The sequence below is a fragment of the Triturus cristatus genome, chromosome 2_1 (genome assembly GCF_964204655.1).
Source record: "Triturus cristatus chromosome 2_1, aTriCri1.1, whole genome shotgun sequence".
NCBI lineage: Eukaryota > Metazoa > Chordata > Amphibia > Caudata > Salamandridae > Triturus > Triturus cristatus.
This window is the reverse complement of record NC_140581.1, coordinates 202,232,783-202,257,678: the sequence shown is the minus strand read 5'-3', so window position 1 is coordinate 202,257,678 and position 24,896 is coordinate 202,232,783. Positions and strand designations below refer to the sequence as shown.

Sequence of the window (24,896 nt, the reverse complement as noted above, 5' to 3'; positions counted from 1 at the left end):
GTCATCACAAAACGTGGACACTCTCAGTGTCTACAGCGTAGGTTGTGCTCTGTGCCATTGTCCCCTGGCACCATGTATATAGACGTGAAATTTAGTACAGGTGTCCACTGTGCAGCCTGACCTGAATGTCCTTCTTCATACTCACAGTTGCCAGTGCCTGTGTGTCTTGTTATACTCATCTGAGGATGGGCACTGGTACCTCATTATTTGTACAGGCGCACCTTGGGTGTTTGGCGTCCAATCTTGCATTTTGCCTGCCCCTGTGTTTATCACCCAGACTATGAGATGTTGGTGCCACCTGTGTCTCAACAATTTGCCTCGTGTAGGGGGTGGTTGGGGCGGGCAAAGCCTATATGTCAAATCCTGATTTCTACTTGCTGGGTCTGGGCAGTGTGTGATGTTTGTCTGGACATACACTCAAGGTGCAGTGACCCAGTCATGTTGGGCATGTTTTCAGCATTACCTATGCAGCATGTGTCTCAAGTTCATGGATATGGTCCCTGGTCATCCCTATTTTCGCCAACGCTGTGTGGTGCAGATGCAGTGCTGGATTGTCCCCAGGGCCTGGGTGCTATGTCAGACTCCGTTTCCTGTCATTTGCTATTGTCTCATGCTCTCCATGGTATTTCAGTGGCATGGTGGCTCAACCAACTGTGTGTTTCATGCCCTACATCGGTACCTTGTTTAGTAGATGTTAGGGATCTTCCTTTTCAGGCTATGCAATGTAACCTATGTAGATTGGACTCATGTGACAGATGTGTACAGGTGTCTGATTAATTTCTGTCTCTCCACCCTGCCCACAGCATCGTCGGGGGACACAGAGGGAGACATGGACACAGACCAGGCGGAGGGACCGAGCACCAGTGCCAGCCGTGACATCGTGGCTGGCACATCGAGTGGGACAGAGGCGGAGGAGAGTGCGGCCGAGGACCTGTCGACTGGCACGTCAGAATACGAAGCTGACAGGTCCGAGGAGGATGTCTCCGAGTGGGCGGAGGCTGCACCAGCAGCTGACAGCGGAACAACACCTCGCACCGCCCCCTCCGTTCCCATCAGCCGCCTCCCACTTGCTCGTGTCCCTTCCCAGCGTGCCCGGTCACCGCATGTCTCCTTCATGCCAGGCACCGCACCCCCTGCCCCTGTCTCCACGGCTGCCGCCAATGCCGAGTCTGTGGACATCCAGCGGCAGCTGCAGGTTGGTCAGGCTGCGATCCTTAATGTCCTCCATGCCCACGGCCAGACCCTCAACAACATCGAGGCATACTTGGAGGGCATTCATTCATCGCAGGCTGACCAACGCAGCTTGCTGAGGTCGATAGACTCGACACTGACTGCAGCAGTGGGTCTCCTGCAGCGCGACCTCCCACCACCTACCCCTGCCCCATCCACACTTCCCACTCCCATGCCTGTCCCACGTACACCCAGACGTCGGCATGCACCCACCACAACAGACACAGGCACCACACCAGCAGGGAAGGTCCACCGCACTCCTCCTGACACGCACACACAGGGTGAGGTAGGCACACCCACTGGGTCGGCGGGCAAACGTGTGACACGCAGCCAGAGTGGGAGTCCGCATTCCACCCAGTCCACTCCCTCCAAATCCCCTCCCCTCAGCTCTCCTGGCCACCTCTCCCCCAAAGACTCCTTCATGGCTGCTCTGTCCCTGAGCCCCACAGTGACACCACCCCGCAAGCGGTCAAGGAAGTCCCCGGTCAGGGTGGTTGCGTCCCCCCCCCTGTCCACACCCTCCCCCGGTGGCGCTGCGACCCATCCCTCTGACCCCCCCCCCTCATTGGGGCCTGTGGTTCCTTCGGGTGCAGGGGAATCCCTGGAGGACCTTGCAAAGGTGTGTAGTGCCATCCTGGCCTCCGCCTTTGGCACTGCCCCACCCCCTGTGGTGGAGTCCTCCATCCCTGCACCCACAACGCCTCCCCTTTGACCTGATGTCCCTGCAGTGCCTGGTGCTTCCCCCCCCCCATGATGCCCTCACCCCTGTGGCAGACGACGGCATGTAACTGTGCAGGCAAGCTAGGGGACACGCATCCCACTGTGTCCCCCATCCAGCTGAGACTTATTGACTGCCCTATGGGCTTTGTGAATATTGAACTGCCTGCGATCCACGGACATTGTGATCATGCTGAATAAAGCTTTACTTTTTTTTTCATTCTGACACTACTGCTATGCTGGTATTGGTGTTGGTGGGGCTGCTACATGGTTTTGGGTGGTGTTTATGTGTTGGGTGTGTGGGAAATGTAGTAGTGTGCTGCTCATTGGGGGGACCCTGGGATCTGTGTGCCATCACAAGGTGTTAGCTAACTTTCTTTGTTCATGTAAGCAGTTACTGCATGGTGCAATTGTCCCAGGGTGTATTCCTCCCTCTGTGTACCCTGATATCTTCCCTGCAGGGTGTTCCCAATATTTAGCGCAGAGCTGTGTCTACATGAGCTGTGTGTGTGACGGAGCCCTTCTACTTTGGCCATGCATGCAGGGCCATGTCTCCCCCTGCAACATTCGTGGCATCCTTGGTGATCACTGTACTTGTGTATGGAGTCTGTTGACATGAGTTCATGGGGACATGTTCCCTTGTAGGCAGTATGCATGTGTGTACTTTCAGCCTCACACACATGTGTTACACCCCTCCTGTCTCAGGGCACTGCTGGGAGGACTCTGCACACACCCCTCCTGTCTCAGGGCACTGCTGGGAGGCCTCAGCACCCACCCCTCCTGTCTCAGGGCACTGCTGGGAGTGTTAGGCACACACCCCTCCTGTCTCAGGGCACTGCTGGGAGGACTCTGCACCCACCCCTCCTGTCTCAGGGCACTGCTGGGAGTGTTAGGCACACACCCCTCCTGTCTCAGGGCACTGCTGGGAGGACTCTGCACCCACCCCTCCTGTCTCAGGGCACTGCTGGGAGGACTCTGCACCCACCCCTCCTGTCTCAGTGCACTGCTGGGAGGACTCAGCACCCACCCCTCCTGTCTCAGGGCACTGCTGGGAGGACTCTGCACACACACCTCCTATTTCTGGATATGTACGCTTGGAACATACACAGTGGGGGTACGCTCCATGCATTCGAGTTGAGGGTACGAGTCGTACTTACACTGGTGGGGTGGGGGTACGCTCCATGCATTCGAGGTGAGGGTACGAGTCGTACTTACACTGGTGGGGTGGGGGTACGCTCCATGCATTCGAGGTGAGGGTACGAGTCGTACTTACACTGGTGGGGTGGGGGTACGCTCCATGCATACGCGGGTGAGGGTACGAGTCGTACTTACACTGGTGGGGTGGGGGTAGGCTCCATGCCTACGGGGGTGGGGGTACGTGTCGTACTTACACTGGTGGGGGTGGGGGTACGGTCCGTACGTCCGCGGGTGAGGGTACGAGTCGTACTTACGCTGTTGGGGTGGGGGTACGCTCCATGCATACGGGGTGAGGGTACGAGTCGTACTTACACTGTTGGGGTGGGGGTACGCTCCATGCATACGGGGTGAGGGTACGAGTCATACTTACACTGGTGGGGTGGGGGTAGGCTCCATGCCTACGGGGGTGGGAGTACGTGTCGTACTTACACTGGTGGGGGTGGGGGTACGCTCCGTACGTCCGCGGGTGAGGGTACGAGTCGTACTTACACTGTTGGGGTGGGGGTACGCTCCATGCATACGCGGGTGAGGGTACGAGTCATACTTACACTGGTGGGGTGGGGGTAGGCTCCATGCCTACGGGGGTGGGGGTACGTGTCGTACTTACACTGGTGGGGGTGGGGGTACGGTCCGTACGTCCGCGGGTGAGGGTACGAGTCGTACTTACACTGTTGGGGTGGGGGTACGCTCCATGCATACGGGGTGAGGGTACGAGTCGTACTTACACTGGTGGGGTGGGGGTACGCTCCATGCATACGGGGTGAGGGTACGAGTCGTACTTACACTGGTGGGGTGGGGGTAGGCTCCATGCCTACGGGGGTGGGGGTACATGTCGTACTTACACTGGTGGGGGTGGGGGTACGGTCCGTACGTCCGCGGGTGAGGGTACGAGTCGTACTTACACTGTTGGGGTGGGGGTACGCTCCATGCATACGGGGTGAGGGTACGAGTCGTACTTACACTGGTGGGGTGGGGCTACGCTCCATGCATACGGGGTGAGGGTACGAGTCGTACTTACACTGGTGGGGTGGGGGTAGGCTCCATGCCTATGGGGGTGGGGGTACGTGTCGTACTTACACTGGTGGGGGTGGGGGTACGGTCCGTACGTCCGCGGGTGAGGGTACGAGTCGTACTTACACTGTTGGGGTGGGGGTACGCTCCATGCATACGGGGTGAGGGTACGAGTCGTACTTACACTGGTGGGGTGGGGGTAGGCTCCATGCCTGGGGGTGGGGGTACGTGTCGTACTTACACTGGTGGGGGTGGGGGTACGGTCCGTACGTCCGCGGGTGAGGGTACGTGTCATACTTACACTGGTGGGGGTGGGGGTACGGTCCGTACGTCCGCGGGTGAGGGTACGAGTCGTACTTACACTGGTGGGGTGGGGGTACGCTCCATACGTACACGGGTGGGGGTAGGGTCCGTACATATCCGTCCCCACGCTATGTGATGCTTGTGCGGGCCGTACCCAGGCCTTTGGCACGTGGGTACGATCCGTCCCGCCATTGTTGGGGTGACGTGGGTGTGGGCGTGGTACGTCTCGTACCCACGCTCTTCAGGCGTGGGTACGGGACGTACCGGTCTGGTTGTGTTGCCGGTTCGCGTGGTGACGGACTTCCGTTGTGGCGGTCGCTGGCTTAGCTGGACACGCCCCCACCCCCTCGTAGTGACCAGGGCATGGGAGTCAGGTATGTCCTGGGCATGTGTGCTGTGTGACTTTGGTGGGGGTTTTGTGGCCTGCCCTGGTCCTGCCACCCCCACCCCACCCCACTTTACCCCCTCCCTTAGTTATTCTGACCTTCTGCGGCGTCTGCGTCCGAACCTGTAGAGGAGGTCGACTGCTATGAGGGCCGGGATGACACGTAGGTTCGGGTCCATGTCTGTCCGTCGCGTACGGGTCCTCCTTGTTCGCGTCGTCCTGTCTGTCCGTCGCGTACTGGTCCTCCTTGATCGCGTCGTCCTGTCTGTGCGTCGCGTACTGGTACTCCTTGTTCGCGTCGTCCTGTCGCGTACTGGTCCTCCTTGTTCGCGTCGTCCTGTCTGTCCGTCGCGTACTGGTGGTCCTTGTTCGCGTCGTCCTGATTTCCCGGCAGTTTTTGGCAGCCGGAAAATATTCACCGTGCGGGATGACGTCGGTGCGAATCGTAATTCCTGGTTCGTGAATGGCAGGCTGTGAGCGTCCCGACGTCACGTCGGCGCTTTCCCGGATCGCATTTGTAGGTTTATTTTGTTCGGTCGGGCTTTTTTTACGATTCGTACGGAAATGGTGTTCCCGTGCGAATCGTAATTCCTTGTTTGTAAATTTTGACGACCGGGTACGCGTCGGACGGAGAAAATGCTCCGTCCGACGGTTCGTACCCGGTTTTTACCGGATTGTGATCGGCACCTTTATGTTTCCTTTACTTAGCGGAGGAGCCACCACTGCTGAGACTAAATGGATCCAAGGGGGTTGATCGCTTGTGTTGTTGGCTCAGAACTGGTTGCTAGACAACCTCATACCCAATAATAAAAGTGGTTGATGTCTCCTTAAGAGGAAATCTTGTGTCACGATAAAGCCAATAAGCTGGATTTTTACATTTTAAAATGAGAATGTTTTAATGTCATTTTAGAGCATCTGGGCTTATATTTTGATTCCACTGATACGACTTTGTTAAAACTGTAGGCCTGTGATTTTATCATAATTACCCCTGACAATGCCAGTGTAATAGTGAAATTCCATGTATGTCTTTTCTATAAGCCTGCCTGTATAGAGGTGATGCTGTTTTAGGATTAGGGTTTTCTGGTGTGCAAATTAGTACCTTGCAAGTAACAGAATCATACTAGATATGTATTGCTGCCTGGATTCCTATTTTTTTGGGCATAGTATTTTGTTGTGTTTGCATTAAAGTAGAAAAAGTATTGGCAGGATAATGATTTCTCAAACACTATTGTGTATGTTACTGTGTTCAAAGTTTCTAGTCTACCTCCATTAACCAGCCTTGAACTGTCCCACCTTATTACCCGAGAGTCAGAGTTTAAAAAGGCTACGGGGTCCCCAGTTTTAGGGTCTGCAGTAGGGAGACCCCTGGACAACAGCGGGAAAGGCCCCAATAACTCAGTGGCGGTCCAGTAACATTTGATTGCCTTAGAGCTCTCCAATCAAGATTTTTCACAGTCATAATGTAATGGAATGTTCCAATTTAAATAGTGAATATAGCATTAAAGGTCACGAGCCCAAGTTAATGACCTGAGCCATGAGTGACTGCCTATAACGAGGGAGAGGGTTCAAAGCATAAAGCCAATAATGCTATTAGAACATTCCACATACTGGGGTAATAATGTTTAAAACAAATAGAGACAAAAGAGGAGAACATCATTGAAATGTTAGAGGAGAAGAACTAAGCCAGACATTCTTGGCTATGAGCTGCTTCATTGTCCTCAGTGAAGCCCCCAACATTCCAATGTTCTAATTGGGATTAGAACATTGGAATGTTGGTAGCTCTATATAAAACAATGGCGTGCTCTGGGCTTCTAATGGCCGCTAAAAGCGCGGCCCTCCAACATTCCAGTGTTGTTGTTCACATTTGTTGCTGTGAACAAAGGGCTCACAAAGGCTGAGGGAATTTAATCTCCTCGGAATCCGTGAGGTCTTTGTTTTATTTGTTAGAACATTCTGCCCTCTAGTGGCTGAATGTTCCAGTAGCCTCATCCCCCTCCATAGCTGGGCTATACCGACATTAAAGCCCTGCTCCCTTGTTAAAGACCCTCGGGCCTTTACGGGCCTTTAACGCTAGAGTGGGCCTTTAATGGCCGGTGTAGCTCTCTACAGAGGTCTACAAGGCTATATTAAAACAGTGGAATGTTGGCAGCTCCACTGAATATAATGAGGTATCAGAGGGCCAACAAGGACTGATACAGGCTTTCTGTTTCAACATTCCAATGTATCTTTTCTGTTTTTCCTTGTTTAACGTATAGCATACTACCCTCAGTGGATGAAATGTTATATGGGAGAGTGCATTTATTCACCAATGAAGCACTCGTGCGCAGATCTGCTATACTAAGTCAGTTGTCACTGAACCTATCTGCTGAGCAGTGCTTTTCCCACTGTGGATTTCTATAAAGCAATCCTCTCTCAGTTTGAGGTAACCTCACTACATTGCACTATTTCCTGGATTGTGCGTGAATTGGTGAAAACTGAAGACTTTTCTGCATCATTTTAACCGGAAAAAACATGGCGGACTTAGCTTTTTCTTTTTGGCACCTCAAATGTGGAACTCCCTCTCTCTGGAACTTAGACTTGAAACATCTTTTCCACACTTCAGATCCCTCCTGAAAACTCTTTTATTCACGCAAGCTTACCTATAACCTCCTGATCTAGTAGATTATTGCTGTAGCGCCAAGAAACCGCTGGGTGTACGTGCGCTTTATAAATATATTTAACATAACATAACATAACATCATGTGAATATCATTATTCAAGGGCGAGTTATTTGCACAGTGTAGTATATTCCTCCCGTTATGAGTGCACAAATAGGGTACAACATTTTAAAACAGTATTTACTGTAGTGAACTCTGCATTCAGCAGAGACCGCCCTCCCACCCCCGACACGAAAAGTTTTAGCAAATTCCATCTGACGAAATCTGACAGGGGAAATTCATGTATGGAATTTACTACAAAATTCGGAAATTCAACTAAGGTAAAAGCCCATAATCAGGCTCACGGACTGAAAACGTTGTTATTTACTGTACTGAATTTTGCATTCGAAACATTTCCCTGTGCACATTTTTAGCAGGTTCGATTTAAAGAAATCTGTCAATGAAAATTCAAGAGCATGTTTACTGCAAAATCTGGAAATTAGATTAATGTAAAAACCCATAATCAGACTCAGAGCCTAAAAACCACATGTTGTTGAAAACGAATTGCAGGTTTTTTTTCATGTTAAAGAACAAATTATATAATGATACTTAAACATGTTTTATGCGGTAAGCGTCAACAAAACATAACACAGAACGCCCACGTATGTATCAAAACTTTATTTTTTAAACAAAAGAATCCACCATCGGAATAACATTTCTATAAAAAAATGAATATGGGACTGTTCTACAGCGCATTACAAAACCCCCATTTTTTTTCCATGTTGTAGTATACAAGATTATGTGTAGAAACAGTCATTTCTGTAAACTGTAAGCAAGATTCCTTTTTGTGAACAAATTGTACACTTAAATATTGCAGTTACTAGTCTAATTTGGTTAAAAATGCTAGAGTTTGACAATTTGAAGATAACTGCTATTTCAGAAAACCTGTCGTCAGGCTTTTTGAAGCAGCAACATTCTTCTTCAGTAAGGCTCGTGAAAGCTATAGTGTTCCCATGTCTGAGCAATGAGATGAGCGATCCTCGAGTAACAGTTTGGGTATTTTAAAATACAAAAGCTTCTTCAGACATGAAAGCCACGGCTTTGAGGAAAACTGCAACAATGGATGTATAGAATAAATTGACAAGTAGCCAGATGCTGAGAATAACGCTTAGAAAAATGTCACACAGAAGGCATGGGACTCTGCAGCTTTAACAGGCCTTTCCTAGATGTCTGACCAGATAGCTCTTTCATCATAAATTATCTAAAAGGAAACACTCTAAATAATAAATTAAATATTACTTATAAAAAAGTACCCCCCCATCTCCCCAACATGGTGTCAACTCACCGAGATCGGAATTGTCAAGTATATTTTACAATAGGAAAAACAGCAATTTCCCCTTCCTGTGTGACCACACTTTCTTGCACATGGGAACACAGGGGCAGAACAGCAATAAAGAGGCTGGTGACAGGCTCTTGGTGAACGGGTCATTCCAATAGGTTGGCTGCTGTCAGGTCTTGACCAATAAAGTAGGTTTTGGCATGAATTGTGCTGGGAGCTAGTAGTTAACTTGTGAGTTGGGTGCAGTTAAATTCTCTATATGTTGAGTGGTTCTTGTTGTGGCATGGTGGCTGTGCAAAGGATGTGCAAATTGTTATTAAGACACCTAATTCATTTGACTCTAGCGAATACATTGGGCACTTTCCCAATGCCTTGCACAAGAAAACAGCGGCCAATGGCAATGCTTGAACTGACATGTTTTAACAGTGGGAAACTCTCTCATGAGCATTCCATTCCATGACTTTTAATCTGGATTGTTAAAAAAACTGAAAATCTCAATTCATTTGCAAATCACCGCCAAAAGAGGGCAGTCCAGGACGAGATGCTAGGCCACCTCCTTGCAGCATAAGACCACAAGCGACCCCAGACACAAAAATCTGTCTGCACCTGTGAAGTGCAGAATGCAGTATTAGCAACTCATATAGAGTTCTGCAGGTTTGAACGACGTATAGAGTGTGGTTATCAAAGCTCACCCACTTCATCAGTAATTTAGCGTTTATGAATGTGGCGGAGCCCTACTACATTTGCAGATAGGGATGCGTACATTTATCGATATACTCACAGAGACATACATGTTCCACTGAATGTTAACGGAAGAGGTGATGCTTCAATAGTAATGAACATTTTGAAATCAATGAGGTTTAGTTTTCAACATTAAATCATATAATAACCACTCTAGAGGTCCTTGTGTCTCAGTATAATAACCCTAACCACATGAAGTTGCCCTCCTGAAGCCAACATTTGATGTGCTGCAGACGGAGTGGAATGTTCATCACACATCTCTCAGAGCCCGAGAGATGGAGTGGATGGGACGCGATCCATCATCATTTAGAATCTGCCACGGACAGGTTTTCTGGCTCATAAACCGTGTAGATTGCTGAGTTACCCAGTAGATGGCAGGACATGAAGTTTATAATCTTGATGATAAGGGACCCATGCTTTGTACTGTGCACATTTATAAGCATTACAAATACCAGTAGTGCCATGCACCACAGCTAGGTCTGACACAAAGTTTCCTTCCTTCTGATACAAAGCTATAACAAACAAGGAACAGTATAATAAAGGCAAGACTGCGTGCCCCAGAAAACTGTGGGTGCAAATCGCACAGACGCTATTTAACGATACAATGGGCTGCAGCAAGGAGAGAGTGCACAATCTGCACTTGATTCCGAGTTGCACTCCCCACCCACTGTCTAATTATGCAGCATTTGCATATAATTGACACATTCTGTGGGGGTGGAAATCAGAACTGCACTTATAAATTGTAGCAATTTTTATAACGTCATTTTGGGTGGAACGATGAGCTTTTGCCTGAAATGAGATTTTAGGCCCAAATGTAATCAAGGACTATAGTAAAAATCACTGCCTTTGTTATGAATAAGTCTCTAGCATACCTCTTAATGTAGAAACCCAAGGAATAGATGCATGAATATATGCCTTAACTTCTTCAGACCCATAGAAATAAACCACATTTTATGAACAACAGTTTATAGCACTAATGCCTGGATCACAAGTGGGCCATAAAATTTCTATCCTCGTGCAAATAACTGTTTGTAAATGAGTCAGAATTTCAAGTAGTACCTAGTATAATGCACCCAATATTTACAAGATGTAATACACTCTTCACTACCACACTTTCCCCAACATCAATATCGGCATTTTATGCTTGTCAAAATTTACAGCAGTGAAAATTCCTGGTAACTACCGGGAATGCGGAATGTGGTGTATAGGCAGCAAACTCCACACCTTTCGCCGCATTTCCAAGTTTGAACTCTGAATGGCAGGTATTTATTGGACCAGTTATGTGCCTCACTTCATGGTGTTGGTATTTACTGGGCCTAGTAAAAATATTATGGCCCTCCGCCCTACTTGTGATTAAGCACAAGAGGAGGATAAGAGAGAGGAGAGAATTGAGAAGTTTGAGCAAAGAATATCAATTGCCAATAAATGTAAGTATTAGGCAGCAGTGATATAAATGCTCTGTATTTACTAATTTTGTCAATTACGAATGTGGAAGGGGATTCCCTTATGGCATAGAATACTGTCAGTAGTAGCACTAACAATAATATATATTGTTTTAGTCCTCTGAAAGGTATCACCCACTACTCAGAGTCTATTTGTTTTTCTCGGAGCAACCTACTATAGAAAAACCTTTTTGGGGGAAAATCCGATACGTGAAAGTATGAACATATTTCTCTCATAGACATTAATATTTATAGAGTTTACCGGCCAGAATACACATATTTTGATGAAAATATCAGGGCCTCAAATTAACCTTATTGTATTTTTTTTTTAATTATAACTTTAACTAGTTGGACCTGATTCATAAAGTTATTTTGTAGTTCAAGCAGCTCTGTGATACACAGTATGTTTGACCTAGAGCTACATTTCCATGTGAGTAAATCTTTTCTGTTAAGTGTGTAGTTTTTGAGAGATAACCACCTGGAAGATTCCCATGGCATATTTCCAACAAACAAATCGTAAGAAATGTACTCCTGAGAATACATTTACTTTCAGTTTGGGAATGAGAAGAGAACATCAGGCTATGGTCCGGGTTCAGAAATATCTCTATGGAGAAAAATATTTTCACTGTTTAGACAAAAAAAAGCTGAAAGCACACATGTAAATGTGGGCCATATAAAGTTAAACAAGAGAAAACACCTTCATATAGTCAGCAATAGGAAGTCCCAAGGAATTCCAGAAGTACTCCCGGCAAATGTAATTGTTGCAGCTTCTCAAGAGAACTCTTGAGAATGTTTGTGAATTCAAAAAATAGATTCAAATAGGAGAAAACCTTGGGAGGAAGACTTTAAATTGTGAATTGTTCATACAGTGTCTTACTCCACGCTAAGGTGTGACTGACCCGGGAAACACGTTTGTTAATCAGTCCTGATAATAATTTACACCACAACTTCGTTTCAGAAAAAATCCTTGTGAATTGGGTCAATAATTAGCACATTAGAAATTTACAACACTGAATATATAATAGATATCAAATGTATATTTGAAGAAACCATATTCCGTGTCTCTGTGTGTGAGTTTTTTTAATTCTACCAAAGTAGAAAGTGATAGGGTTTTTGAGTGCCTTTCAGCACCTCCAAATTGCTCCAGTTCCATTATTCTATGTGCTTAAATAATTTCAAAACACACAAGGGCTAATATGAAATATGGATACTGTGCGTATTTGCTATTTTGATAGGGATTACATTAGTCTAATTCCTATTGCATTTGATTATGGTGTTTTCATTAAGGATCCTAGGTGACAGCGATTCCATTTCATTGCTACCTGATATTTTATATCATTTCCATCCTCTTTTCCCCCTTTATTCAGATGTCTCTCTCATGTTCCAGTGCTCTTTATTTCAACAATTTCCATTCGTCATGAAGTATAGCATATAATTACTCACTTCATAAAAGGAGCAATTAGTTGGTGAAGAATCAATCCCATCCAGGTTCTTTTAAATTATGAGCCACTCAAGCTTGTAATAGAAGAGAGAAGTGAATGAAATAATTCAGCTGAATCTTTCTGATTGGGGTTTTCGGCTTCATAACTGATAAATATGCAAAGCCAATGCTTAATTTGAGTCAGTGGTTGCCGGTGGGGGCCACTAGCATTTATTTTTGGGGACCAGCACTTATTTTCTGCATCAGATATTTCAAGATAGGGAGAGATGGAAAAACACAACAAACAGCGTATGGAGTATCTTGTACTGGATTAAAGAGGTATGAGGTGTATTTAAGACGACATGTCTTGGTATTCGGACGCACCCATGTCTATTTGCACCAGGCGCGGGCTTCTTAACAGACATTCGGGCAATGGCACTCTTTCTTTTACGAATTAAGCATTGTCAGCAGAGAAATTTATTTTAGGCAATTCAGGTTTATACTGCTTTAAATGTGTTTTTTATGGATGCACAGATTGGTGAATCAATGAAGCAGCAATGGTATAGATATTTGCTGTAGGATTTCACAGAGACCATCTATCACAAGGGTTGACAAAGGCCGTGATTGGTTATTCAAGTGATCCTTCATGTACTGCGTGTGGTCACTGAGGCAAAAATCGGAGGTTTTTGGTGGGATGAGAATTCCAGCACTTATGGATTTAAAACGAGAGATTCAATGGGTGTCTATGTTGTGTGTTTGAGTAGCTATATGCACCTTCATGGACAAGCACGTTGGAGGCATGTTACATTCCCTGTGCTATCTCTGATACCACAATCTGGTTCTTCAGCTTCAGGCCAAACAATATTCATTAAGATGATCCTTAATCCACTTTGATAATTTGATTATAGAAGAGAAGGAAACTGAGAAAACATTTAACTCAACTGGTGAATCGGTGGTTTCAAGAGCTACTTATCAGTAATTATAGTGGTTCACTTTGAAAAGGAAGATTACAGCGTTGTCTGGCAAACAAATGTCATTTTTTTAAATCTGTGCCTAAAATTGATGCTTTCGAGTCAAATGGATGCCTTGTCCTCTTGTTTTCTTGCCCATCACAAGCATGGTGTCCATAATTACTCTGGCCACAAATAAATACTTCATGTTTGTGCTGCTGAGATTGTTTTCAAATATTTGAATCACTAAATAATAAAAAAATATGCTTTCCTGGGCCTTATTCCCAACCTTTGAATTCTAGGAAAGGTATTGAAAATCTGGTACTTTTGAAATGATCTGTGATTGTTTTTGCGAATTAAATTCAGAAATGTCCTCAAGCACGCCAAACTGGAATTTGTAGTTGCAATTGATTTGATACCGGATTCCGTGGATAGATAGTAAACAATGACAGTAAAGTGTTCTCAAAATACCCAATCTCCCACAGTGAAAGAAGTATTCGATCGTTTACGGCAGCATCATATTTGTATTTGCCATCGAAAACTATTTTCCACGATTTAGCATTGAAAGTCTCGATAGAAAACATTGTAATGTAAAGTCATTGGCACTGATGAAGGATCTCTTTTAAGACATGTCCACTTGTGGTGACTGTGTATCTCAAATTCGGGTGTGCTGCAGTGTTCCCCTGTCACTTGATCCGTGTAGTCAGCAGCATTCTTAGAAGCACCTAGAAGGCAGAACCTGTGATAGCGTTCAGTTGCTTCATTAAACCCTCCAAGCTTGCCATCTGCTCACTCAGGTCATCTTGTTCATATACCTGTGAAAAACCCAGAAAAAAAAACTTCCATAAGCATACTGTATTGTAATCAGCAAATGTACAGCAGTCAAAGTTAATAACTCCTAACAGGCTGTCTGGGCTTTGTAGGCACACAAATAACTACTTGTGAATTAACAGCTGGGAAAGGTGGTGGCAGTGTTATACTTAGAAAAGAGACCAAATACTATTCTTCAATGCAGGCATTTTTGAAATAGTGAGTGACAGTTTCAATGTTCATTTGAATTCCTGCCAGCTGTGTAAAGGGACAAAATGCTCTTGACAACACGTCAGCAGAAAGTGTTTTGTTCTCTGACTACAGGGCTGAAAGAATAGAACATTCAAGTTAATACTTAGTCAAAATGAAACTGTTTGCTAATTTTAGATTCTACAGGAATAAAATGAGGTTGAGTTGAAATGTTTCTCTTAAACCGACCCCTGAAACGCAGGCTTCATAAAACCTCCTCAAAATCCCATTACATTTCTAAAATTGATGAAGCTCAGATCAAATGTTTGTTGAGCTTGGCAACTCTTTTTACCTGTAAAGTGTTGATATAACCACTACTCTCTAAGGAGGGATGGCCAAACTTAATTTGTAGAAAAGTGAATTGGATGGTAAAGGCCCAAATCGTCCTAGCACATAAACTGAGAACTATCATCTTTGTGCAGCTAAAAAATAGTTAAATAAAATAAGCCCTTATTCAATTCTTAAAGGAAAATTGCAAAATTAATTGGACGAAAATGATGTGTTACCTAACAAACAGTGTGATTCTGTAGAAAGACAATTATCTACATACCAGGAACAATTTGATAAAGAAGAAAATTAGCGGCATACATAAATGCTCTACATGTGATAGTGAAAGTATTTTATATTTCATATGGGAATCAGCAAATGTTGTGTCTTTTTAGCCTTCTTCAAGTTAAAAACAATTGGTATACCCACTCCACTACAATATAAATACAATTTCCCACATGATGTGTCACTTTCTATATCACAACTAATGAAATGCATGAGGATCTTACGGTGAGTTAATACAATTAGAATATGTTTGTGATTTAGGAACTATCGGAGATCAAGTTCTGATATGTATTACACTTTTTGAATTTTAATTCTCAATTGTTGCTGTACCATTACTTCAAATTACAAATAAGCAGTTTTTTAATAAAGTCCGTTCTTATATAATATTAGGAATCTTTTCAAATTTGAAGACTATTTGTGTTGATAATGCAGCTTGAGTTGGTCCTAACGATCATTAAATATGTCATGGTATTGAAAACATTAAATGATCTGGATTCCTCGGATCGTTAATCTTTCCATAGGTTTAGAACATCTTCATTTTTATATCAACTGAGTGTTCACGGATGTCCAAGCAGTGGCATAAAGTGGCATAGACTGTTGTGCCTAGGAGGCAAAAATACTTTGGTGGGAGACTAGATATTTCCAATAATACACTGTTGTTTGAAACACAGGGTAAGATATGTGGCAAAGGTAAAGCAGTACACATGGGGACACATGATTAGCAAAAGGTTAAGCAGCACAGCAAGCCACCTTGCTGCACTGCGTGACAGGGAAAGTGCAGGAATGTGCTGTATTTAACATAATATGGCACATTCCTTCCTTTTCTCCGTGCTGTCTAGAGCCAATGCATAAACCCTATGCACCACGGTGCAAGGGTGCATGCATTTTAGGCAGGATTATTTTTGTACAGTAAAGGACACCTTCCTGCACAAAAACTATCCCCTGAGGCATTTTTCTCTATCTGTGTGTGCTGCAGAGTGCAGCACACATAGAAAGAGGAATAAAAAGGGGAAATAAACATATTTTTCCCTTGGTGATGCGGAGCACTTTGACGCATTCTGAGGTCTACCAGTAATGGTCAATCTGGGAATGTGCCAAAATCCATGGAGCACCTTCCTGGGGCCGAGTAAAGCAACACAGCGATTTGCACTTTGTTGCATTACTCTAGATTTATAATGCCATTCAGGGCAACGAAAGGGGGGGCTTGCGTGAGTTGATTAATCTAACTTATGAGTTGCTTTGCTCTTGTGCCTGTTGCGTGCCGCATGCGCCATGCAATTGTTTAATACATTTGGCCCTTGCTATTTTAACACAGTATTCTTCAATATGTAATTGTATTCTTTTGTTTAACTTTAATATATTTTGTTCATGGTGAGATTTTTTACCACATAGTGTTTCTTGCTTTGATTGGTTCTTTCAGTTTGTCTGATCGACAAATAGTAGTATCTGGTTAGTCAGTCTTTTAAATCTAAAATGGCATGTTAGAATAAATAAAAGTCCACATTAATTTAAGTTGATCACTTTGCCATCTGTAGACTGGCTAGAGCTAAGCAAAGCATATTTATTCAATTCATTCATTTTCCAGGAAACTTTAAGTCGCAAATCTTTGCAGTCTAAACTGTATATGTCAAATCCATGTACTTTCATGCCCTCTTTAAACAACTTTCTGCATGTATTCCTTCTCATTACAATTCATCCTTGTGTCTTCAATTCTTTTTGATGTTTTTCAAAATTCTGGCCATTGCAATAAAGTCACATTGAGATATATCAAAAATTACTCATAAGTGGAACAATCCATATATAAAATGCAGGCATGTGATAAATAAATGTTTATATCAAACTTAGCGAGATCAGTGACTGAAACATTATATATTTATATAAGCTGCACATCGTGATAAATAATGAAAGTAGACGTGTTAGATCTTTGCAATTTCTAGGGCTAGTTGAAATGAAAATTGGATGCAATGGAATGCATTCCATGTATTATTTAGTGGATGTAGGAACTCTTTTAAAATATTATTTTTCCCATTTATTTTAAAATTTTTAGGTCAAAACTATTATATGTAAGTTACAACATATTTGGTTACCTAATATCATAACAGGATTTCTTGAGGGTTAATTTCGGTTGACAAAAACAAACTGTTCTTCTTGCAATAGTGGAATATTTGACAAGTCTAAGCCCCTCATTCACAGGGACTATGTTTACTTGTAGATGAGTTTAAATTGATCTCTGGGTCCCACTAGAACCCTGCTCGAGGGCTTTGCCATGGATTCTGAGCTCCTCTCTTTTTCATTCACATGCAACACATTTTACAATTTACTATTATAGAAATATTTTCATTTACGTAATGCTTTTGAAACTTTTATCCAATTTCATGCCGTTGTTTTAATAAAAGTTTATCATGTTTATTGCAAATAAAGTTGGATCTTTAGGTTTTTTATATATTGTCTAACTATATTGTTTCCTATTGTGCTTTTAGACCACATATTGTGTTGTCAGGCTACTTCTATCCATCTAGGATCTAGCCTCGTACTTTCCTCAGGCCCAGCTACCTAAAGTAAGACAAAGTAAATTATAACCTTAAGTAAAAAGCAGTTTTCACATTTTTGTCCCGTTGACAAGGTGGTGTGGGAACTCAGTCAAAACTCACATGAAGACGCCTTTCTCTATCATAAGGTATGAGATGGATTCACATACACATATAAAAATTATAGTTTACAAATATTTCTCCTGAAAACTGCTATTACAAAATACATTCTGTGATTATGTAAGGGATATTACTCTTTGCATTTGACGGGACTGAAAATATACTATTTTTACTTAGGTATAACTGAAAACCAAAATGGAAAATACTAAAACCCATAAACCATTACAGATTAAGAACTAATTTTCACAATATATCTTGCAGAATCATGTAACTTTTAGTTTTCAACAAAGGATGTCATTTTTGTTGTTGTTTTTGTTTATCTGCTATATTGTCAACGTGTGTTTGCATGTATGGCTATGTGAAAGAGACTGTTATACACTACCCTTACACTGGAAGGGTCTTCTGAATGTTTGTGGCCTTCTTCTGTTACTTCTGGTGCTGTTGGCACAGAAACCGGAAGGAGAGGAGATCTTGCCTTTCCTCCCAATCCCAGAGATGCTGTTTTTACTTGGGATTTAGGAAGGTTTGACCCTGAAATTAAAAGTAAACAACAATTAAACATGTTTTTTAAAACAGCAAAATAGCGACAATCATAAATTCATTATGTTTGCATGATTACTAAATATAATCTCTTTATTTCACAACTTTCCTGTGTACCTTAACCGAAGAGCAGATGTCTGACATAATGGTACAATTTTGGATTTTTGATAAGGAATATCATATACTGTATCAAAAGGATCTGTCAGACCGTGTGCCAAGAGAGAGAAATGTCAATTCCAAATTAAAATTGTTGTTGATTGGGGGAATGGCTGCGTAGTATCACGCCTCCGGTTAGCCACAGGTGATCCTGCCCCGCCCACAAGCAATCGAGTGCCGGACTCTCCAAGCGGTGTAAGTGCAGAGGTTAGGACAGCGGCCCCTGCAGAAGCAGGAAAAAATAACAAACAAAGCACGGAAAACACAAATCCGGTTAAATGCGGCTAAATGCTGTAACGAAACGCAGCAAAACTGCTTTTCTCCCTTCTGCCTTCCTTTTGAAGCTTCCATCTTCCAGCCGGGCGGAAATTGGTATTGCGGCTGGATTGCTGGTACGTTAATGGTGGCTGAGATGAAGGCAGGCGAAGACTGCAGCGGCTGAATATCGCCTCAGCTGACAGCTTCTTCCTGCGATCCGGCATTACAGCAAAACAGGAGACGTGGCACCTGAAGCATTAATGGTGTAATCCAATGACAGGAAAATGCCTGGATAAATGCCCGGAGCCTTCGCAGAGGCAGCCTGCAAGACAAGGAGACCGGAAAGGTGAAAGGTGAAGGAGGTGAAGGGGGCGCAGACTGTCAGTGAAGCTCGGAGCCCAGGAGGTAGGAGGAAGCTGTTCTATTAACCAATGTGAATCAATTAATGCACCCAGGACATTTCGATGCTTAAATAGAAGGGGTGGTAAAAACGCACGCTGCTGGCTGCAGGCCAAGGGAGGTCAAGAGGCACATAACTTTGTTAAATAAGAGGCTCGAAGTACAAGGAACTGAGGCAAAAGAAGAAACAAGAAAGAGGTGTTAGCGAGGAAAAAAGAAATGGGGAAACCTCTTAAACAAATGAACCTGGTGGCTAAAGTTGATTCGGCGACCGGGCTAAAAGAAAAAACACGCCGAACACAGGTTAATGCACTATCTTCTGTGATGAGAGCAGAGCAGTCAGTTAATCATCCAGGCCGCAACACAAGCTTTGAAAGCTCCGAAGAGGAGCCTCCGGAGCCTCTCTTGGAAAATGGAGTAGTGGAGATCCAGAAGCAAATAAATGGCACACAGAATGTAGAGAAAAACGGGCAACGGAGCCCACAGCAGATTCCAACAAAGATGATGTGCAAGGCTCTTGCCAAAGACTTTCCACTATTTCTAAAGAAACCTCAGGCGATACCGCTCAAAGCAACAGTGGAACTTCCTCGACCGGTGGAATTATGGGTAGTAGTCCTCCACAATAGCTCCCCCCAGACTCCCTCTGGGTAGTCTTTATCACAGCCAAAGAGCGTTGGTCAAGATCCCAGTCAAAACCAGGTGGAAAAGGATACATCCTTGACTCTAACAGACACCTCACCGAGACGGCAGATCCAGCATGAAAAGCGCGAACAGATCCCAGCATTAGAACGGTCGGAAAAGCAACTGGGGAACCAGGAACAGCCCCAGAGCAAGCTTTTGTGGTCTGAAGGTGACAAGACAAGACATCCGGATCTTCCAGGCCAGCTCTTGGGGGAACAAGAATGGGAAGAGCAGGCACAACAGGAGATATCAGACCCTGTAGATGGAGCCCTCACTAAACAAATAGATATTAAATCGATGTTAAACCTGATTCTAGAAGAAATAAGAGAGATGAAGAGAGCTCAAGAAAAGGAGACTGCCTCTCAGGAAGATTGAAGAAGCAGTGGCCTGCTTCCCTGAAAGAATCCAAGAAGACAGAGACCAGGATTTCTATGGGGAAGACCAAATGAACTCTATGCTTGTGAAAGTCAATGAAGTCACAAAGGACAAGAGGAACTTAGAGAACAAGCTGGAGGAACTCAAACATCACTCACGACGGTCAAATCTACGACTAGTAGGGGTTCCAGAGGGAAGTGAGGGATCTCTTTTTTTTTTTTTTAATGATTTTTATTTATCAACAAAAGGGCATAACAAACAGCTACATATATACAGCATACAAATAAGGGAAGTCACAATAAACATATAGAGAAATAAAATACAAATATGCAAGTGGAGTTGAGATCAAATTCGAGCTTTACGGCTATCGCAAAAAATCAAACTTAGAATAGAAGCCCCCACATAGCATTTAGTTTAATCATAGAGCGAACACCCCTAACATTTGCCAATGCGTATTCTATCTCATACGTTTCCCTAACCAACATCCACCAATCACTTATGGAGGGAGGATTTGGACTGATCCATACCAGAGCAATTACCAGCCAAGCAGCTACCAGTATTATCAAGAGTAAGCGAGCATGTCTATAGTTTGTGTTTTCTGGACCAATCAAGATTTCCCTAATTGTGAAAGAGGGATCTGTCCCCAATCTCTGAGAGCATACTTGGCCCACCTGCTGCCAAAATCTATCTAATTTTGGACATGTTACAAACATATGTGTAATATTTGCTGCATACAGGTCACATCTCGGACATTTTGTTGGAGTGCTTACAGAACCAGGCAGAACCCACTTAGCTATTTTCTCTGGCATATAATTTAGCAGGCATACAGTACGAAGTTGTTGTAATCGCAAGTTGGTAGAATGGACGGAGTCACCAACAACACATACATTTTGTTCAATATTGTCTGCCGTAACCTCTGATCCCAATATCTTGCTCCACTGCTCTGCCAGTTGTTTACCATCACCTTTTCTATAGCTAATGAAGCACTTGTACATGTGGCTTATGAGAAATGTTGTCTTCTCCTGATACAAATAATCCAAGATCTCTGATTTAAATATTTTAATCAGATTTAAATGTTTCAACAAATAATCCCTGATTCGGATATATTTGAAGAACATGTAATCTGGTAGCTTAAACTGTAGTTGTAAATTCTCAAAAGATACGAGACCATTATGATCATACAAATCACCAGGAAAAGTAATCCCATAGCTAGACCATCATTTGCTAACAACATCCAGTAAGATCTCTGGGAACATTGGATTGCCCCATAAGGGGAGTCTATCATGATAGCATGATAGGTCTCATCTAGATAAGATAGCTCGCCATACAAACGTAGTGTCTCGTAAGGTCTTGAATTTAAATCGTTTAAAATAGTTTGGGTCATTAATTCTGTATAAATACATGCCAATGTCCACTGCCAGCTGAAGGTGATGGAAGAAAGTGGTATATAAGGGATTTAAGAGACTATGATAACGACCGGAAAATGCAGACCAAAAATACATTTTAAAGTCTGGGAAATCAAGTCCTCCCTCTTTATATGAGAGCTTGAGCAAATCAATAACTCGCCGTGCTTTTTTGTAGCCCCATTTAAAACTGCTTAAAACACCCTCTAATCTTTTAAAGAAAGTGTTGGGAACCCGCAGGGGAATGAAATGAAAAAGATACAAAAATGTTGGTAATATTTTCATTTTGATAATATTAGAACGTCCAATGATCCCAATAGGTAAATTATGCCAATTCTTCAGTAATATTGCCATATCTTAAATTAAAGATTCATAATTCAGAGCAAATTTCTGATCTATCCATGAAGATAGTTTGACCCCCAGATAAGTAGCAACAGGACACCCCCCATGAATTAATTCCCTAGATTTAAAATTGAGAATTATTTGAGTTTTTTGGGTGCTTAATTTATACCCTGATAAAGAGCCAAACTGGGCTGCTTCATCCTCGACAAGCTTAATTGATCTAGCTGGCTCTGTTGTAAAGACCGCTATATCCTCTGCATAGGCGATGACTTTAAGCGACGTTGCCCCAGATACCAATGGCATGATTTTAAGGTTAGATTGTGTAATGCCAAAAATAAATGGTTTAATGAATAAAGCAAATAACAAGGGTGAAAGTGGGCATCCCTGCCGCGTACCGCGAAAGATTGAAAAAAAAGGTGATTGCAAACCTAAATAGATTAATTTGGAAGTGAGGGATCTCAAACACTTCAGTGGGTGGAGTTGTTTATCAAGCAGAAGGTTCTGCTGAATATATATGGAAGATCTGAGAGTAACAAGGGCACATAGAGTTCCTTCACATCCTCTTCCTAACTCAAAAATACCACATACTATTCTGGTCAATTTTGCTGACTTCCGGATTAAAGAGAGAATATTGGCAAAAGCAATACAAAAGAGACAATGAAACCTCGAACTGTCGTATATTTTCGGACATGTCAGCAGTAGCTGCACGCAGACGTAAGTAATTTGTTAAGCTTCTGTATCTTCTTAAAGCGCAGGGAGCTCAGGCGTCAATGGCCCAACAATCAAGGCTTTGTGTGCTGGTCAAGGGTAAATTCCATATGTTTACAAATTTAGAAAAAGCGCAGGATCTTTTGAGGGAGATTTCACACTCAAATTGAAGGGACCTATACTGTTGATGTTGTCATTGCTGGGGGGGGTCACCAAGGGTGTAATTCCATGACATCCAATAGAGATTCAGGGGGCTAGCGTCGTTGTCCACATATCTCGAGGGAGGGGGGAAGCTGTTGGGATGGGTATAGCAGTAAAAAGAGCAATAGCAAATGGAGTAAAGCAAGCAGGATATTGAGTTTTTTTCTGACATGAAACATTTTAGATATGACCAGTAAGTGCTGTACCATTTTAGTTAATGTAAATGGAATTCGAAACAAACAAAAGTATGGAGGGCTTATAAGGTGGTTGGCTTCTTTTGCACCGCAAGTGGCATTTCTACAGGAAACTCATTTAAAAACTAATTCCCAAAACCTTTTTCTTCCAAGAGCTTTTTCCCATGCTTTCTATGCCTCCGCTGGGCAGGCCAAAAGAGGCGTAGCTATCTATTTTGGTAGAGGTGTGCCTTGGGAATTTGGTCAAATCCGGAGAGACCCATTGGGTAGATGGATTTGGGTTGAGATAAAATTAAATGGGACTACATTAAATTTTTTTAAACTACAATGGTCCGGTAGTAGATGATCCCTCACCATTAGTGAAAGTCAGTGAATTACTTAGGGAAACACCGGGGCTTATTATTATGGGAGGGGATTTTAATTTTATTCAAGATTTGAGGAAAGACACTTCTAATAAAAGTAAAAAACACTTGAAATCAAAGACCAAAAAAGTCATGGAAACTATAAAACGGGAGTTCCATTTATTAGACCCCTGGCGTACAAGTAATCAGTTATCCAGTAAATATACATATTACTCTGGCCAATTTAAATCGGACTCTCGTATTGATTATTTTCTTGTTTCTCGATCACTGAATTATATGGGTACTGAAATAGGAGCGAATGCATTCTCGGACCACTCTTTTGTGAAACTTGAGCTGGCAATAGAGGAGGGAAGGAGGACAAGATCTAGGTGGCAGATGGATCGTTTCCTCCTACAGGATGCCCAGTGGATAGCGAAGACAAGGGAATGGATTGTGAAGTATTTTAGGATTAATGAAGGAACGGCGAATTTATTTTCTGTGTAGGGGGTTCAAGGCTACATTACGGGGGCAGATGATTGCTTTTTCCGCTGCTCATTCCAAAAAACAACATGCTAAAATTAAGAAACTTCAGCAGGCAGCGGATAGGGCCTTGAGGCTGCGAAATACCCCAATACAGGGGGAGAGGGAAGGTAGGGTTCAGATTGAAAAGGCAAAACAGGCATTAAGGGAATTCTTTTTATTTGAAGAGATGAAAAGCTCCAGGACCTATCAACAGCGGCTATAAGAGGGGAGTCAAATGGTTGGGAAACTGCTAGCTGGGGCCACTAAAAACAAACACGAAGCAGCCCTTATTTCTGAGATTATAGATCCCAAGACCAGCGATCGGAAAACTGATAAGGTTTGCGTAGCGCAAATTTTTATTGAGCACAATCAACAGCTCTATACCACTCGGTATGCAGTTGAATTGGACTTAATCCAGGAATTCTTTGAGAAGATAAGTATCACCAGCTTGCATGAGATCCTTAGGCAACAAATTCAACTTGACATGTCAGAAAAGGAAACTTTAATCATTCTAAAGTCAATTTCCGGTGCAAAATGTGTGGTAACGATGGGCTCCCCATAGAATTTTATAAGACCTTCTCTAAGGAACTGATCCCCATCTTGACGAGGCTGTTTAATCACATTAAGAAGGGGGTGGTGTCCCCATTAGTGTTAAAGAATCTGTGATTGTAAGCTTTGTTAAGAAGGAAAAAAAAACATAAAGACGTAAATTCTTATAGGCCGATTAGTCTCCTAAACGTCGATTATAAGATTCTTATGAAGGTTCGGGCCCAACTTTTTATTCAACTCGCGCAGGAACTGATACATAGAGATCAGTCAGGATTTGTTGCTGGAAGGTCAATGTCATGGAATACCGGATTTTTAATTCAAGTGCTTGACTTTTTTTAAAGAATAATTCAACCCCCTCACTTATTATGATGGTAGATGGTGAAAAGGCGTTTGACCTGTTCTATTGGGATGCTCTTTTTTTAGTTCTTGGCAAATTTGGGGTTCCCGGCCAGGCGATAGATATGTTTAAAAACATCTATCAGGGTGCCCAGGCTAGGTGGTCAGTAATGCAAATCAAATAGGGACAGTTAACATTAATTGTGGGACCAGACAAGGGTGGCTGATGTCCCCATTGTTGTTCACCTTTTTTATTGCACC

General features: G+C 43.3%; 1 protein-coding gene across 5 annotated transcripts in view; it reads right to left on the bottom strand.

The window, feature by feature from the left end:
- Nucleotides 1–8,142: 8,142 nt before the first annotated feature.
- DCC (DCC netrin 1 receptor) overlaps nucleotides 8,143–24,896 on the bottom strand; it is a 1,201,728-nt gene continuing 1,184,974 nt past the window's right edge. For 3 of the 5 annotated variants that reach the window (XM_085629855.1, XM_085629892.1, XM_085629873.1), the window contains 2 exons: nucleotides 18,013–18,161; nucleotides 8,143–14,186 (listed from right to left, as the gene is read on the bottom strand). In XM_085629855.1, coding sequence (XP_085485981.1) covers nucleotides 14,097–14,186; nucleotides 18,013–18,161 — 239 coding nt within the window. In that variant the 3' untranslated portion in view covers nucleotides 8,143–14,096. The remainder of the gene's footprint in view (nucleotides 14,187–18,012; nucleotides 18,162–24,896) is intronic. The other 2 variants (XM_085629864.1, XM_085629882.1) reach the window with 1 other exon arrangement.